Here is a 17,964-nt window from a genome sequence, read left to right as displayed (position 1 = left end):
CACCTATCTGGCTGAGTTTCCCCAGCCACTCTGGGCGGCTTCCAATTGAGTGTTAAAACAATACAGCATTAAATATTAAAAACTTCCCTAAACAGGGCTGCATTCAGATGTCCCTTAAAAACAGGAGAGCTGCTTATGGGTGCCACTACCGAGAAGGCCCTGGTGCCACATAATACCTGTTCCACATTTGTAAGCACTTGTGGCACACTCGTTTAGTGTGGCAGAACCTGCACTTTGGAACTCCCTGCATATTGAGATCAAGCAGAAGCTTGAAGGGCTCCTGCTAAAACCATTCTTGTTTAGACAAGTCTACCCAGTTGCTTAGAAGGTTGAGCTAATTTTAATCTGTCTTAGTATTTTAACCTTTGAATGCTTTAAAGTAGGGTTATGATTTTTCTCTCTTTTATTGTTTTATCTTTTTCTAAACTGCTTTGATGCTTTTTTACAATCAAATCGTGTGTAAATTTTATGAAACTAACTAACTAACTAACTAACTAAGTGTATTATGGGATTGTAAACATTATTAATAAATTTCTTTTGGCATAAGCCTTTGGGGGCCAGAGTCCACTTCAAACCTGGCAAACTCCCTTCATTGTAAGTTGCTATGAGATGTCTTGTAAAAAGTTGTGAACGAACATAATAAATAATAATAACCATCATGTCTTCCAGAATCCATTTTATTCAGCATACTTATCTAGTACAGTCACTGATATCCCTTCTTTCAGGATATGAATATTTCCAAGCCAATGGAAAATAACATTAAAATGTGTCCTATCAGAAGAAGTGTGCATGCACACGAAAGCTCATACCAAGAACAAACTTAGTTGGTCTCTAATGTGCTGCTGGAAGGAATTTTTTTATTTTTTATTTTAGTTTTGACTATGGCAGACCAACACAGCTACCTACCTGTAATTAAAATGTGTGTGTTTTATAGCCACATTTCACAGTATCCACTCTAAAACTCATCAGGATCTTTCCCTCTGGGCAGCTGATGGTAGAGAGAGGAGAGGAGATAGCCCAGCGGCTCCTGGGATCTTTCTCACAGTGGTGGGTGGTCCTGTGGAGCAAGGGAGTTTCCTACATTTGCAGGCTGGCACTCCTCCCAACAGTTCAGGGCAGCATAAATGTCCTCCCCCCACATTCCACCTTAACAACAACTCTGTGTAGGAGGTTCAGCAGATTGGTGGTGATCCATGCAAAATCACCAGTGAATTTGGGAGCAAGGATTTACCAAATCTAGGCCTCTCCAGCCCAAGAGCAATACTCTGCACTGGATCTCAGCACTCTGCATTTAGATAGCTTGTGATTCCTTCTGACCTTTCATCTTTCTATTCTGAATGTGCAACAATGCCATTTATGTGTATCCACAAAAAAGGAGGGGCCAGGAAGAAACTCCAACCAAATAAAATGTCAATAGAAGGAATAAGGAAGCAAGGTTGGAATGAGAGTTGCAATGTTCATTTGATTCCCAGGTAGGTTTATTGCAGATACTAGGGAACTCTGGCCCTCCAGATGTTGCTGAAGGACAACTCCTATTCTCCCTGGCCATTAGCTATGCTGGAGCTGATTAGAGGAATCATTCAGCAACATCTGGAGGGCCAAAAGCCCCCCCACATACACCCGCTTACTGGAAGGCTCTCTTTTGGGGGCAAAGATAGAGTGGCTAATGATCAGGGAAGATGAGTGCTGCAGCCTAATACTACTAATACTAAATTATTATTTATATGCCACCCATCTGACTAGGTTGCCCCAGCCACTCTGGGCGGCTTCCAACAGATTAAAACATCAATAACCTCTGGAGGGCAACAGGCTCCCCACGGCCTGCTCTAGGGGACTTTTGAGGTAGGGTGCCCCACTTACACATCCGAAAGGGAGAGCATGCTTTGCATAAAATTGGCATGTGCTAATTAGAATTAGAAAAAAGTAATCTTAAAATAAATACAATAGCTCTCTCCCTAGAGGGGAAAGAGTGGCCAGGGCTGAGTGCTGCTACGTCTGCTTCAGGTGCTGGAGAAATGAAGGATGCTTTTACCTAGAGGACTGTCCTCTGGCAGCCCTTCAAAAGAGGACTGTCCTGAGTAAAAGCAGGAGAGCCTGGCAAGCCTATTGTGAGGTGACTAGACAGATGCACAAAACAAAAAGAAAGAAATATGGGCAAGTACTATGCCTTACATGAGGAGACTTTGGCTATTGATCCTCACCCAAGTAAACCCCTGGAATACCAAGACCGAGTGGGGGACTTTCCTAGAGAAATTCAAACGAGCAGCACAATCCCTGTGTTCTGGCCGGAGTGCGGTCCTGTCGCCTGCTGTGGGGTTGGGCTACGATCCCCGCCCCATTTACCTGGGAGCGAGCGAGCGAGCGAGCGAGTCCCACTGCATTCAGCTGGACTTGGACGCGTCTCCAGCGAGCACAACCAACTTTCGGAGCGGAGCGGAGCGGGGCCTGGCGGCGAGGCGGCCCTGGCAGGCAGGCAGGCAGGCAGGCAGGCAGCAGGCGGCTTTCCGGCAGCAGGTGAAGTTCCTCCTGGCAAGCGGAGAAGAGCCGGGCGCGTCCCAGCTGCTGCCGGGTGTGCAGCCGCCGAGGGCGCCGGAACAGCAGCGAGCGGCCCACAGGCGGAGGCGGCCGGGCGGCTCTTGGCGCAGCCGCGCGTCCCGAGCCGGAGCGGGAAGCCGAGCGAGGCCCGAGCGAGCGCGCTTGGTGCCGCCGCCCGAGGGGCCTCGGTCGCAGCGCGGGCCGAGGGAGCCGTGGGGCCCGCGGGTCGTTGCGCAGCCTCGGCCGCTGCTCCGTCCGGCCGCTGGGCCGCATCTCCGGGGAGATGGCAGACGCGGCGGAAGCCTCGGAGAGGTAGGGCTGGGCTCGGCGCGCGAGGCCGCGGGTGCTCGTGTGAATGGCGACCCCTTTCCCCCCCCACCCCTCCTGGCTCAGCCCACTTCTATTTAAAGCCGAGCTGTTTTTTGGGGGGGGGGCATCTTTCTGCTTAGTTACCTTCGGGTGCGAAGGTGGCCGCCGGGGCAGCCAGGCTGACGCTTCCGAAGCCCCCAAGAGCTCTAAGGCTGCTTCTGGTTTCGTTTCCAGAGAGCCGAAAGCGATTTTGCTCGATTTGTTTGTGGCATTTCTATCGCACCTTTTCTCCGAGGATGCATTGCTCTCTCCTCCATCTTCGCTTCACCCCAGCCCCGTGAAGCCGGCTCGGCTGAGAGAGAGTGGCTGCTCCAACTTGGGCCCCTTCCGCGGGCTTCGCGAGGGCCGGGCTTTGGCCCCCGGCTCTCCCAGACCCCGCTAGGGCAGCCCGTCAGCCGCGACCCCTCCGGTGAAACTGAAATTTAAACTCACAATTTTCTTTAACAGGTAGGTCGCCGTGTTGGTCTGCCATAGTCAAAACAAAACAAAAAATAAAAAAATTCCTTCCAGCAGCACCTTAGAGACCAACTAAGTTTGTTCTTGGTATGAGCTTTCGTGTGCATGCACACTTCTTCAGAACAACCTTAGTTGGTCTCTAAGGTGCTACTAGAAGGATTTTTTTATTTTTTGTTCAATTTTCTTTAAAGCCTTGCAACGCTTTTTTGTCCAGAAATGGCGGAAAGACAAAATGAGCATCTCTACAGCAAATCTTAAGTTTCTCTCCCAGCTGTCACTACATGTGCTGATGAGTGTTGTAGTCCAAAATATCTGGAGGGTGCCAGGTTGGGGAAGGCTCTTTTAGGAACCCAGGCCTCTCTCTAATCGGTTTTCCACACATTTAGAAAAACCAACTTGATTGTCTGTAGTTATATTAATAAAATGGTAATGCTGCCCCCTGATAGATACCAAATGTGGCTTATAATAAAATAAATGAAAAGAATCAGAATAAATAAAATACTAGAGTAATTAAACAGTAGGGTGTAAGAGCCACATCAAAGCAATCCTATGTTAAATCTGAATTGATGAAATAAAATGGAAATGAAATGAAATGCCCTTCAGCTTCCTGGTGCTGAGGGAAGACATTAAGGTGAGTCTAAAACAAGCTTCCCATCCAAGAAAATGTTGTCAGTTGAGGAGCACCTCTTACACAAAAGAAGTCCCACAGTCTCACTCAGGACAAGGTGAGCACCAGAAATCCAGATCAATAAGGGTTGTCTCCATTGTGAGTTCTGCTCAGAGTAAACACATTGCAACCAATGGCCATGAATCCACTGATTTCAATGGGTCCAAGATGAACATCGCATTATACAGATGTTGCCATGGATGATGGGAGTTGTAGTTTAGCAACATCTTGAGCCTACCGTTTCCCTGGGCTGGAGGAAATTCCAAGTATGTCTGAGCAGAAATGTATAGGATTGTGGGGTTGATGGCCAGGCTGTGGGGAACTAGTCTTGTGACCTATCATGTCAAGGTGATTGAGAACAAGGAGCCACAAATCAGGAAGTCCCACATTTACATCTTGCGTACTCCTATATTTGCTCCTGTTCTTTCCGAAGCCTCATGCTTTCATCTGCAGTATTACATTACAGGGCTACTAGAAGCCTTATCAAAGCACTTTACACACTCAAACTGTGTGCTGTAACTGGGACACGCTGGGTGTGCCGACCTGCACTACACCTGTGCCTCAGGCATGTCTCAGGACCTGTTTTCAGCGCTAGTGCAGAAGGATTACCGTGGCTGATGGTATAGTATTGTTGGAAACCGCTGGGGAACCAACAGGGACAGGAGCCTGTGGTCAGAGGGAAACATTCCTGAACGATGTGAAAAGCATCCTGTAGGCCGAGTACCTGCTGGACTTTTTGTCTTCCCATGGCTTTTGTCTTCCCATGGCTTCCTTTTGTCTTCCCATGGCTTTCCTTTTAGAGGAGGGATGGGTCCCAATGCGTCTCCTGATCTGACCCCCTGGCCCCGGCCATTTCTTCTTGATGCTCACCTTTCTTTCAGATCAGGTGAGCAGTGTGGTTAAACCTCCTCATCCTGTGTCCTGCTCTCCCGCTGCTCAGCTGAGCCCTGGAAAACAGCTCTGCAGTGGAAACTGGGTGTGTGTGTTTGTGTGTCTGTTTGTGTGTGTGGCGCTGAGCCCTGTCCCCAAGCTACCCAAGGAGGAAGAATGTGGGTTGTGCGCTGTGCATGTCTGTGCTTTCTTGGTAGTGGCACCCGCCCTGTGGAACGCCCTCCCATCAGAGGTCAAAGAGATAAGCAACTACCTGACATTTACAAAATACCTGAAGGCGGCCCTGTTTAGGGAAGTTTTTAATCTGTGACATTTTAATGTATTTTAACATTTGTTGGAAGCTGCCCAGGGTGGCTGGGGAAGCCCAGCCAGATGGGCGGGGTACAAATAATAAATTATTATTATTATTATATTCTTGTGGTATGGATGGTGCTTGTGAGTTTTGGCCCTGTCCACTACTGGTAGGCAGCCCCGCCCTGCCCCACCCACTTCTCCCAGGGAAATAAAAGTCGGGGGGAAGGTTCTCTGTCCTAGTCTTGAGCCTGGAAAACACAGCCTGGCCTACCCTGTATTCCAGTGGTTCTCAAGCTCTTTTCTCTGGGCCACACTTTCAGAATAAAAACATGCTGGCACCGTACCAATTTTTTTATTGATAAGAAATATATTGGAAAACAACAAAAAGCAACTCCTGGATTTATAACACAGAAGACATCCACTTTATAATATGATCCAGAAATTATAAAATAGTGCAGCTACATAAGAGCACAAATCATTCCCAAAGTAGAATTAAAAGCAAGCCTCTTGCAAACGTACCTTAAGTAGGTATACAAACTGAATGAGAGGTGTGAGCTGTTTGATGCCCTTGCTCTCATATCCACACACACACACAACATTGCACTGATAGTATCCTATACTATTCTGAAATGTTTAAATGTTGCTTTGACTGTCCTTGAATCTTCCTGCCACACTTGCCATCTCCTGCCACACCCTTTCAGAGCCACTGATTTACACACTTACAAGCAATGGGGGCAGTTACGTCAACATATGGCAAGACTGGCTTCTACTGGTTTAACCATGGGGCATTGCAACTTTCTTATCTCTGCTGCTACAACAGTTATAACAATCTCTTGCGTCCATGCTCTCATGGTACTCTTGCAAACACAACCTTCGTCTTCCAACTTTCATTTACTTGTCACACAGATTTCAATTTTTTAAATTATTTAATTCCTTTATAATTTTATCCTCCTTCCAAACTAGGAATAGGAATAGGAATAATTTATTATTGGCCAAGTACATTTTCCAACATACTTGGAATTTGTTTCGGCTACATTGGAATGTAAACATACAGACACTGTTCCTCTCACAATACAAAGAAGCAAAGAAACCCCACCCATATTTTACCTCCCCTTAAGCTATACAACTACGAGTTTAACAATTTAATGGCACAAGGGAAAAAACTATTCTTGTGCCTGGCTGATTTTGTATATGAAGTCTACAAACTACCTGAATACTATCACATATCAGTCTTATGACTTAGTTTAAAACCTTACTTTGCCCGGCTTCTTATGCACCTTCAAACTGGCGGAACAAGTGACAGCTATGCTCTCTCTCTCTCTCTCCCTCCCTCCCTCCCTCCTCTCTCTCTCCCCACCCCCACCCCCAGGCACTGCTGGGTCTGTTTTGGCACAGAGAGCGATGACCGCTCAGCTGAGTGGGTCTGCCCCTGCCGCTGCAAAGGCTCCACCAAATGGATCCACCAGGCCTGCCTCCAGCGGTGGCTGGATGAGAAGCAGAAAGGCAACAGCACAGGCAGTGTGAGCTGCCCACAGTGTGGAACCGAGTATCACATTGTCTTCCCCAAACTAGGTGAGTTGCAGGGGTGGCCTGGCTAGCCCCATTCCCTGGTGTGGCTAGATTGAGGTCCTAGCAAAGTTGTGGTCCAAGGGAAGGTGTTTAAGCAGCAGGTGAGCTGTCCAGCCAAGGATTTCCAGTGGGCTAAGGGGACACACAGTACTCTTTCTGGGGTAGTTTGCCCACCCTTGGTCCCCACCCTGCGCTCAGCTCTCACCTGTGGCTCCTAGCAGGCGACAGCAGCCAATTGCTTCCACTGGCTGGCTAAACCAGGAGAGGGGAGCCAATGGGTCTCAAACCCTCGGGGCCAAACGGATTGCTCTGCTTTCCTTTGGACTACATCAGCAAGGCCAAGAGGGGGGTCTTGTCTTCAGCCACAGCAGGCGCTGTGCTGCTACAATGGTTTGACTTTGCCTCCGGAAGCGCATTCCATTTTCTCTTGAGAGAGACGGATGCCAACAACAGAATAGCCAGGCAGCAACATGGCAGTTGTGTAGCTGTTCTTACAGCCTTCCTGGAGTGTCAGCAGGGTCCTGATCCAAAGGTGCACATCCAGTTATTGAGCCCAGAGATGGGAGGCCTTGTTGTACTGCCAAATACATACATTCTGGCATTTAGTTTGGCCATCAGCTTGGCGCTGCTACTTCCTGTGTTCCTGGGATCTTGGGGGTGATAAAGGAAGGTATTTGGTTGGTAAGCACCCAGGCCCCTTCTGCAGACTTCCTGGGTAGGGGTGGTCTTGGAGGTCCTGGGAGAAAGAGGTCTCACCTGCTTCCAGGTCCAAACTGGTAGCATGAGTAAAACTCTGGCAGACTGGTTTTTTGCTCACCCTTCTTCTGGCAGCCGATTGCTGCTGTCAAAAAGGGAGCAATGCAGTGGTGGCCAGTGGCAACTTCCCTGCCATGCACACACAGTATTTTTAGGGATGGGGGCATGCAAAATATTTGGAGATCCCTCTCCTACCCATAGCCGAAGTGGTTCCTTCAAATCATTTTCTTGATCATTACATTTATATTCCAAGGAGCTCTCCGTTTTATCCTCGGAACAGCCCTGTGAGGTAGGTTGGCTGAGAGAGGGAGGCAGGACTGGTTCAGAGTTACCCAGTGAGCTTTACAGCTCCTGAGCCCTGGTCTCCTGGTCCCAGCACCTCTGTGTGGCTCCGCTTTGGCTTCCCCTTCCCTGCGCAAATGCACACACACATCTTTTCTAAAATTGTACTAGAATACAAGCCCCCATTACACAAAAATGAGCCGCTTATATTCTAAGTAGTATCATTGCCTGGAAAATAATAAATAATGTTGTGTTACTTTTGAGGAGGAATTTGCAAAAAATTGTTGGAGAGCAGCCTTATGCATGAGAGAGAGAATAGTGCTGAAAGTTAATGAAGCAGGAGGGCACCCCCAGCTCCCAAGGTGTTTTTGAACTCCCTAACAAAGAGCCATGTGGGCTGGAGCTGGTGGAGGTGGAGGTGGGCTCCAATGACTGGAGGGCTCCAGGTTCCCCATCCCTGAGCTAAGGGCTGCTTGGCGGGATCAGATCCAAAGTCCATGTGCTTCAGCACTCTGATCTCCCACCACAGCCAGCCACCTGCCCAAGGGAAACTTACAGACAATGTTGGCGAGCCTTTGCCAACCTGGTGCCCTCCAAATACCGGTAATAAGAATAACAATTTCAATAAATTTATTTGGGAGTTCCAGAGTGTGGGTGCTGCCACACTAACTGATCATTTTCTTACAAATGCAGAACAGGCATCCTACGGCACCTGTAACAAAAGCCCCACATACAGCACATGGCAGTAATCCAACCTTAAAGTAACCAGTGCATGAGCGACTGTGGCCGAGCCTTCCTGATCCAGGAACAGTCAAAGCTGCTATACCTGTCGCAGCTGGTAAGGTGCTACTAGCCCCTGAAGCTACTTTGGGCTCCAGGGACAAAGTTGGACCCAGAAGCACCCCCAGACTGTGAACCTGCAACCCCCTCCAGGATAGGGAACTGCCCCAATTCTCAGACATGGGAGCCAGCCAGCCAACCACAGTGCCTTTGTCTTGGCAGGATTCAAGCTCAGCTTGTTTTTCCTCCTCCATCTCACCCTTGTGTCCAGGCCAGGGACTTCTTGGCCTCTCCCAGTTCAGATGCTATGGAGATAATTGAGCTGAGCATCCTCCGCATACTCATGGTGTCTTATCCCAAAACTCCTAATGACCACTCCCAGCACCTTCCTATAGATATTAAATAGCACTGGAGATGAGATGGTGCCCTGTGGCGCCCTGTGACGTAGCCACCAGGGGACTGAGAAGCATTCCCCTAACGCCACTCTCTGGACTCAGTCCAGGAGGTGGAACCAAAACCACTGTAACACAAAATTCCCTGGAGCCGGTCCAGGAGGATAACATGATCAGTGTCATTAAAAGCCAAAGCGAGATCAAGATGCAGGAGCAGAGTCATAGTTTAATAATGTTGGACTACTTTGGAGAGTTAGCACACAGCTTGGAAGCAGGCCACTACTGAATACTTGTCGTATGTGCCAATCAGAAGGTTGGTGTTTCCGTGCGCTGCTCTGGTTCGCCAGAGGCGGCTTAGTCATGCTGGCCACATGACCCGAAAGCTGTACACCGGCTCCCTCGGCCAGTAAAGCGAGATGAGCGCCACAACCCTAGAGTTGTCTGTGACTGGAGCTAATGGTCAGGGGTCCCTTTACCCTTTACCACTTTAAACTGTCATGGCTTTCCCCAGAAAATTCTGGGAGCTGCAGTTAAGGGTACCAAGAGTTGTTAGGTGCGCCTTATTCCCCTCACAGAGCTACAATTCCCAGAGTTCCCCATGAAGAGGGATTGATTGGCTCTGGAAACTGTAGCTCTGTGAGGGGAAAAGGACAACTCTCAGCACCCTTAACAAACTACAGCTCTCAAAATTATTTGGAGGAAGAAGCTATGACGGTTTAAAGTAGTATCATAGTGATTAAAATGTATAGCAGAAACCTAAAGTAGTCTAACATGTTATGAGCTAGTTTTTATAAAGTAAGTTAGATTTTAAGAATTTTTTAAAAAAGAAATAATCACTAAGCGTTTGTTGGTTACTCGACTCATTTGGGCTTATCAGCAGGAACATTGGGAAGCCAGGAGCAGAAGGGTCCAGAATACCAAGGAAGTGGAAAGACACACCCCCCCCCACCGCCACCTGTTCCTTTTTCCTTCTGTCTTGTGAGAGGACTTGGGATTTCACACCCACACCCCTCTTTCAGTGGAATCTCAGTGGCTGAGGAATGCAACACCTCTGAGCCTAGGCCATGATCCCGGTTGTTGTTGAGAGCCCAAGCTGAGTGCCTGCAACACTGAGTTTCTGCTGTCCTTCCTTTGTAGGACCCTTGGTGTATTTCTTGCAACAAGTGGACCGAGTTTTATCCAAAGTGAGCCCCTTCGCTGCAGCTGGCATTGTCGTGGGGACACTCTACTGGTCGGCTGTTACATATGGGGCTGTCACCGTCATGCAGGTAAAACAAAGGGGTGCAGGGGAAGAACGAATCAGGCGGCCTTCAGCTCAGCCAGTAGCTTTGAAAGTCCCTTGGAAGTGTTATTTTAATCAAGCAGTGGAGAAAATTTGTGAAATAAAATCATATGCAAGAAAGCTTAATGAGGCTGCACAGTTTAATCATAATTGACAAAGTGAGTGATTAATCAGTGGGATAAAAAGGGGGCTGCATTCACACTACGATACCACTTTAAACAGTCATGGTTTCCTGCAAAGAATTCTGGGAACTGTCATTTGTTCAGATTTGTTAGGAGACCCTTGTTCCCAGAGCTACCATTCCTAGCATGGTTGAACAGTCAATTCCTCTTCACATGTACATGTAACTCTGTCCACTTTGGAGCTCTGTGAGAGAAATTTTGTGTGTGTGTGTGTGTGTCCCCTTAATAACTATCAGCAACCTTAATAAACTAAAACTCCCAGAATTCTTTGGGGGAAGCAATGACTGTTTAATGTGATATCTCAGTGCTTCAGATGGTTCTGTGCTAGGAATCTGAAGCTATCCAGTAAGAATCTGACCATTGGGGTTATGTGAATGGAGTTTTATTCTCCTCACTGATGAAGGCAGAGGCCACCCGCCTCTCCCCACTGCACTGCTGATCAGTCTCTTCTCCTTTGGCAGGTTGTTGGTCATAAAAAGGGCCTGGATGTGATGGAGCGGGCAGACCCCCTTTTCTTGCTCATGGGGCTCCCCACCATCCCTGTCATGCTGGTGCTGGGCAAGATGATCCGCTGGGAAGACTACGTGCTGCGGGTGTGGCGGAAATACTCCAGCAAGCTCCAAGCCCTGCAGGCCTTGCTGCCAGGTGAGTGCCACCCTCTGCTTGCTCCTCCTGGCCTGGGCATTTGCCTGATGCTGATGGGCCGGGAGACCAGCATGAGACAGGGAAGGAAGGGTGGGCCAACCGAAATTTATGGTATGCAGATGAATCCCTCCTACAAAACAGCGGCAATTGGGAGCACCCTAGGACAGCATTGCCCAACTTGGTGCCGCTGCCTCCCACTGTTTTTGACTACAATTCCCATTGGCCTCAGCCAGCTGGTGGGCATTGTAGTCAGAAGCAGTGGGAGGGCACCAGGTTGGACAAAGCTGGACGATTCATGGAATTCACAAGAATATGGAGTTCTCAAAGCCATCCTACTTCTGGACTAGTTACTGGGCAAAGCACAGCTCTGCATCTGGGGCAGCAGGCAAAAAAAAACCAGATCCCCCCACTCCTTGTCCTTTTTGTAAGCCAAGAGCCTACCTGTATCCTTAGCTTTGCCAGTGGGAGTTGAATGGCATCTGGAGTTATGGACTATTCTGCTTGGCAACAGCAGCACACACAACAAGTAACTGCAATTGCCATGAGCAGCAGCGTGAACTGATCCCTCTAATGCATGTGCATTTGGCCAGGAAGCAGTGGAAGGAAGGGCAAAGGCAAGGCATGTTCCTCCGTTGTGCAGAATAATAATCAGGAACAGCAACAGCAACAAATTTACACCAAGCAAAGTTTGCAATCTGTCCAAATCATGCTAAATGATCATGTTTGCATTTTTTAATTCTGCAGCTGTTCTTATTTTTATCAAACAGATTTTTAGCTCTTGCCATGTTTTTCCTTTTTTATTTTAACTTTTTATTCAGATTTTGTTTGATAATACATATATCCATTTAAACAAATAACAAAATATAAACATAAATAAAATATTTAACTTGTTGATTTCTCATTGTTATTATTTGTATCTTCTTTTAGTAATGTTTTCTTATAAAATAAACCATTTTGACATTACAATGCCATTTTTCTGTACTTGATTTAAACCACCTTTAAATAAATAGGGGGAAATTAAAAATTAAAATAGTTCTCCCCCCACCATAAGTAAATAAATAGAAACAAAAAATTGACTTCTTGTTAATTCCATATGCTTATGTATATTCTAAAAACATGAATGTACATAAATCAATAATCATTCTTTGAAGTACCGTATTTTTTGCTCCATAAGACGCACTTTTTTCCTCCTAAAAAGTAAGGGGAAATACCTGTGCGTCTTATGGAGCGAATGGTGGTCCCTGGAGCTGAATTGCCCAGGGCCCAAAAGCAGATTGTGCTTTTTATTTTACAAAGAGAAAAGGGAGTGTTGAAAGGACCCCGCTCAGCAGCTGATCAGCAAGAGATCGGGAGAGAGATAAGAGTCCCGGCTCCCTTTCAGCCCCGCCCTCCTTTGTTGAATGTGCTGCAGAGGGAGGTTGCTTGTTTCCCCAGGACATGTGACTGGCTGATTAGATTATCTGTCTACAAACAGTAGAAATGGCTCCCTTTCCTTAAGATTTTTTCAGAAATGTGAGTTAAACCCCATAAAAATGGGGCTTTTCCTCTTTGCTTTTCCCCCTTTGCAAAAGGAGCTTTGCTTTCCCCCCTTTGCAAAAAAAGCTGCAAAACCTTTAGCTGATCCTAAAAAAAAAACACCCAGGGCTTTTCCCTTTGCAAAAAAAGCTGCAAAACCTTTAGCTGATCCTCAGAAAAAAACCCAAAAACAAAACAAAACAGGGCTTTCCCTTTTGCAAAAAAAGCTGCAAAACCTTTAGCTGATCCTCAAAAAAAAAACCAAAAACAAAACAAAACAGGGCTTTCCCTTTTGCAAAAAAGCTGCAAAACTTTTAGCTGATCCTTAAAAAAAGGCCTTTTGCCTTTGCAAAAACAGCTGCAAAACCTTTAGCTGATCCTAAAAATAAAACCCAGGGCTTTCCCCTTGGCAAAAAAAGCTGCAAAACCTTTAGCTGATCCTTAAAAAAAAGGCCTTTTGCCTTTGCAAAAACAGCTGCAAAACTTTTAGCTGATCCTAAAAAAACAACAACAAAACCAGGGCTTTTAGAGGAAGAAAACCAGAAAAATATTTTTTTTTCTTGTTTCCTCCTCTAAAAATGAGGTGCGCCCTATGGTCCGGTGCGTCCTATGGAGCGAAAAATACGGTACTTGTCTATTACACTCTAACAACAATTTACATCCTTAACTTCAATTTCCAACACATTGTCTTTCTTGAATCACTCGAAAGCTGGCATAGTTAATGAGTTGTTACTATATTTTTGAACGTATTTCTTATATCCATCCCATTTTTCATTAAATTGTTGCTTTGATTTACCTCTAAGACTATTTGTCAAATAGAAATAGAAATTAAAAAAGAATTGCCATGTTTTTCCTAACCTCTCTTGCATCCTCAGGGATCAGCCGCCCTGTTCCGCACATCCCTCTTGCTGAGTCGCGCTACCAGAGTGACCACCTCTCCATCTCGCGCACGCTGTGTGGGGCCCTGGTCTTCCCCACCATTGCCAACCTAGTTGGCAGAGTCACCTTCCGCAGGGTGAACTCCAGCCTCCAACGTACCATCCTGGTGAGTGGAGAGACTGGGGAAGGAACTCTGGAGTCAATTGGGTGCAATACTTGGGTCAGAATTCAAGTACAGTGGTGCCCCGCTAGACGAAAATAATTCGTTCTGTGAGTATTTTCGTCTAGCGGGTTTTTCGTCTAGCGAAGCGGCAATGCAAACCGCAGTTTTCGCTAGACGAAAACAAAATTCGTCTTGCGAGGCAGCCCCATAGACTTTTTCGTCTTGCAGGGCAGCCTTCCGCTAGACGAATGCTTTCACCTAGTGAGTTTTTCATCTAGCGAGGCATTCGTCTAGCGGGGCACCACTGTATTTGAAGGAATCACTCTCACGCTTGGTTCGACCCTAATGCTGCTAGCCACAGTGGCTAGGCTGGGACAGCCCTCAAGTTACCTGGCACAGCACATAGTTCCTATCCAGAAGGTTTGGGTAAAAGGATTTCAAACAGCCAGGCTGGGAAGGACCTTTGCTGGAGATTATGCCCATTGGATTAGACTCGGCTTCTCCAACCTGGTGCCCTCCAGAGATTTTGGACTACAACTCCCATCAGCCTGGCGCCATATGGCTGTGCTGGTTGAGGCTGGTGAAAGTTGCAGTTCAGTCCATCAGGAAGGCATGGAGCTGCCAGATGGACCGATGGACCTGCTTGTGGGATGCTCTCCCCAGGGAGGCTCGCCTGGCACTTCCATTGCATATCTTTAGGCACCAGGCAAGAACGTGCCTCTTCTCGATATTTAGCGTTTGAAACTGGGGGGGGGGGTCATTGCTTTGTTTATTATTATGTTATCCATGTGTTTTTATACTGTGATCTTCGGATGAAGGGTGGCGGCATATAAATTTAATAAGTAACAATAATGGTCTGACTCGGTAGAAGGGGCTCCACATTTCCACGTTGCTTTCTGGATTTATATCCTGCCTCTCCATCATTTAGGTCTTCCCTCTTTTTTTAGGTGGCTTGAAAACATATGTTGGCATAGTTGTTTTCAGTCTGAGGGGGGCAGGGGGAGGCCTCCATACTGTAGAACCTGGAGGAAGCCTGTAGGTCCCTTTTGTCTTAAGCCAGGAGTCACCAACCTGCGTCGCCCAGATATTTTTGGAGAGACGCCACTGGCCATGGTGATGGGGGCTGGTGGGAGCATTGGGAGGGCACCATGTTGGCTGTTACAGAAGGCCAGTCCCCTCTGGTGATGCTTCTGCTGCTTCAGTGGGAGAGGTGGGAGAGAGGGCTCCTTCCTACAGCGCCACTGAAAGTGCTCAGTCCTAGGCTTCCTCTCCCTCAGCTCTCACCTGGTAGCAACCATTCCAGCAGGCTGCCTCCGTGGCAGAGAGGGGCAACGGGGCTCATTGCATCCTCTCCGCATGGAAGACCAGATGCACCCGGTACCTTCCACCTCTGAACTGTTTCCATTCAAGCTGGTTATTATAAGAACCACAATTTTACTTTAAGAATCAGCACCCATGTTTTCTTCTTCCCTCCCTGGCCCCTTTTTCTTTTGTGCTGTACCTTTTACATCGTAAGCCTGTGGGGAAAGGACTGTTTTGTTTTAACTGATTGCTTTAACCCTGGAGTCTTCTGGCTGAAGAGCCGTGTCTAAATGCTCTAAAAAAAGGAAATCCTGGACTGGAGCAGATAATGATGATCTGGCTGCTTCCCTCTGTCAATCAGACTCCTCTCAGGAAGGGGCTTGAGGGAACTGCTCTCTCCTCTCCTCCCTCCCGTACCAAGTGGTGGTTCACATGGACCAGCTTGGAGGTGGAGGCAAAAGAGGACTTTTGCTTCAGGAGGTGGTTTGGGGCTCTTGACTTCACCTAGCCCTCCTTTTCTCTATTTCCCTGCCAGGGAGGCATTGCTTTTGTGGCCCTGAAGGGAGCCCTGAAGGTCTACTTTCGCCAGCAGCAGTACCTGATCCAAGCCAACCGGCGCATCCTCAACTTTGTGGAGAAAGAGGACATGGAAAGAAGGAACTCCACTCAGCTGGATGAGGACAGCGGCAGTGAAGCAGGGCTCAGCTAGGGCAGGAAAGGCACCCAGGCACGCTCAAGGGATACACACACTGCTCCAAAGCCCTTCAAAAGAAACTGGATTCCTCTCTGGGATAGATTTTAGGCCAGTCGGCTCCGCTCCCAAGAGGAAGCACTCGGGGCTTCGCTGCTGTGGATTGCGGTGAGGGCGAGGTGCTCCATTTAGGCCAGACTGGGCAAAGTCTGCTTCTTCTTAAGCTGGTGGTTTATCGGCAGTCTGGCTCTTTGACTCTCTTCTGCCTGGTTGCTCCCCTTGCACGGGTCTGTGCTCTGATCGCTTTGTAAACCAGGAGTTAAATAAAATAAGAGAGTCAAGCTGTAAGTGTCCTCTTTGTGACCATGGAGAATTGCTACTGCTGCTTTACTTGGTTTATGGAAGAACAATGTGGAGGTTTGCTTATCCCAGCCTTCCCCAACCCAGTGCCCTCCAGGTGCTACGGGGCTACAACCACCCTCAGACCCAGCTGGCACAGCCAGTGGGTCAGGGCGGCTGGACATAGGGGCTCAGCAGCATCTGGAAGGCTAAAGCTTCTCCCGACCCCTGGCCTGAGGCAGGTTGCTATGGGGGAAAGGCTAGCCAGTCTCCTGCCAGGGGTGCAAAGAGATGGTGCAGCTCAGGTCTTTTTCGAAATGCAACTCTCCGATTATGAAATCCTCTCTCCTCCCCACTCCCAGTACAGCAGACCACCCTCTGCATTAGTTTTTGCCAACTTGGCCCGGTCCCAACTTCATCAGCCCTCATGAGAGTTGTCATCCAGGATGTCTGTCCAATGCTCTGCTGGTGCAGGGGGACTCCCTCTTCCTCTCCTCCCCCTGTGCACCCCCAAATCTGCTCTGAAGGGCCCTCGTGCACCAAGCCCTTCTGGGCCTTGGAGAGAAGCAAGTTCTTATTGGTATTTCAGGATCAGACCCTGTGCTAGCAAGTGTCGCCTCTCAGCCTAGCCCTAGAATGACCTGCAGTTGGCAGTTACAATGCCCAGCCCATCCTCCAAGGACAATGCCCACTGCTGAATTGGAGCAAGCATTGTTGGGTTTTCTCCAGTTTGACGTTTTCTCCGATTAAGCACAAAATAGCAGGTTTTGTGGGGGGAAGTGGCAGGACCATGCCTAGAAAGCACGGGGCAAGTGGGAAACGGCTTGGGCTCTTGCTTGCCAGGCATGGGGCAAGTGTGGAACTGCCCAGAGACTAGGGAGGAAGCAGCTGACTGGCAACGCCCCCCCCCGGGCTGTAAGCAATAAAGGGAAGTGGAGGCTAAGCGAGGGCAGGCTGGCGTGGATGGGGCAGGGTCCCATTTGCCCTCTGTAAAAGTGGCCCCAGCAGCCCATAGCAGGAGCTGGCTTTGGCACTGCATACGACACCCCCATGGAAGGGAAAGGTCCCCCACCCCACGTTACCAGCTGATATTGATTCACAAATTAAGAGGGCCAGGAGAAAGCAGGCAGGCAGCCCAGTATTACAAGCCCCAGCGCCAGAGATGGTTCTGTCAGTTGTCACAGAAGGCCAGATCTTAGGCCTTTTGTTCTTGGGATTAGACCAGAGGAGGCCCAATGGCATACCATTAAGGAGCCACTATGGTCTTCCCCTCCCAGAGCTGCAATTCCCAGAGTTCCTTGAGAAGAAGGATTGCCTGTTGTTACACTGCTGGGGGTGGGGAGAGGGGCTTCTAACAATTCTCAGCACCCTTAACAGGCCACAGTTGCCAGGATTCTTTGGGAGCAGCCAGTACTGTTTAAAGTGGCACCATAGCGCTTTAAATGTATAAATATAAATTATTAATTATATAAATTTTTATTTACACCCCGCCCTCCCCGGCCAGAACTGGGCTCAGGGTGGCTAACACCAATAAAATTACAATAAAACATAAAAAAGAAAAAAACAATTAAAATACGGGTAAAATACAATTTAAAATGCAGCCTCGTTTTAGTAGTAGCCCATAAATCAAAACCATAAGGAGAGGGAAACATAAGGGTCAGTCTGAGTCCAACCCAAAGGCCAGGCGGAACAGCTCCGTCTTGCAGGCACTGTGGAAAGATGTCAAATCCCGCAGGGCCCTGGTCTCTTGTGACAGAGGTAGTTGAGACCAATCTAACCACCTTGCAGCTCGGGACCTCCAAAGTGTTGTTATTTGTGGACCTTAAGGTCCTCCGCAGGGGATACCAGGAGAGGCGGTCCCATAGGTATGAGGGTCCTAGGCCATATAGGGCTTTAAAGGTCAAAACTGCGGGAATGTTTTGGGATGCAGGAGAGGATATATTGTTTAAGATATCCTATTCCAACTTGTGTTTAC

At 48.1% G+C, this 17,964-nt stretch overlaps 1 protein-coding gene across 1 annotated transcript; it reads left to right on the top strand.

Moving 5' to 3' along the window:
- Positions 1-2,742: 2,742 nt before the first annotated feature.
- On the top strand, positions 2,743-15,991 carry LOC117052223 (E3 ubiquitin-protein ligase MARCH5-like). Its single transcript, XM_033159005.1, has 6 exons — positions 2,743-2,847; positions 6,582-6,784; positions 10,129-10,259; positions 10,917-11,100; positions 13,491-13,660; positions 15,495-15,991. The coding sequence occupies exons 1-6, from the start codon at positions 2,819-2,821 to the stop codon at positions 15,666-15,668; spliced, it is 891 nt and encodes a 296-aa protein (XP_033014896.1). The 5' UTR covers positions 2,743-2,818; the 3' UTR covers positions 15,669-15,991.
- Positions 15,992-17,964: the final 1,973 nt, after the last annotated feature.

The sequence above is a fragment of the Lacerta agilis genome, chromosome 8, assembly GCF_009819535.1.
Source record: "Lacerta agilis isolate rLacAgi1 chromosome 8, rLacAgi1.pri, whole genome shotgun sequence".
In the NCBI taxonomy this organism is placed as follows: Eukaryota; Metazoa; Chordata; class Lepidosauria; order Squamata; family Lacertidae; genus Lacerta; species Lacerta agilis.
The sequence above is the reverse complement of the archived record's forward strand: the minus strand, read 5'-3'. Positions and strand labels throughout refer to the sequence as shown.

Coding starts and splice junctions, on each gene's coding strand:
- LOC117052223 (XM_033159005.1), top strand. CDS start 2,819: ATGGCAGACGCGGCGGAAGCCTCGGAGAG. Junction 11,101..13,490: donor CCTGCAGGCCTTGCTGCCAG/GTGAGTGCCACC, acceptor TTGCATCCTCAG/GGATCAGCCGCCCTGTTCCG. Junction 13,661..15,494: donor GCCTCCAACGTACCATCCTG/GTGAGTGGAGAG, acceptor TTTCCCTGCCAG/GGAGGCATTGCTTTTGTGGC.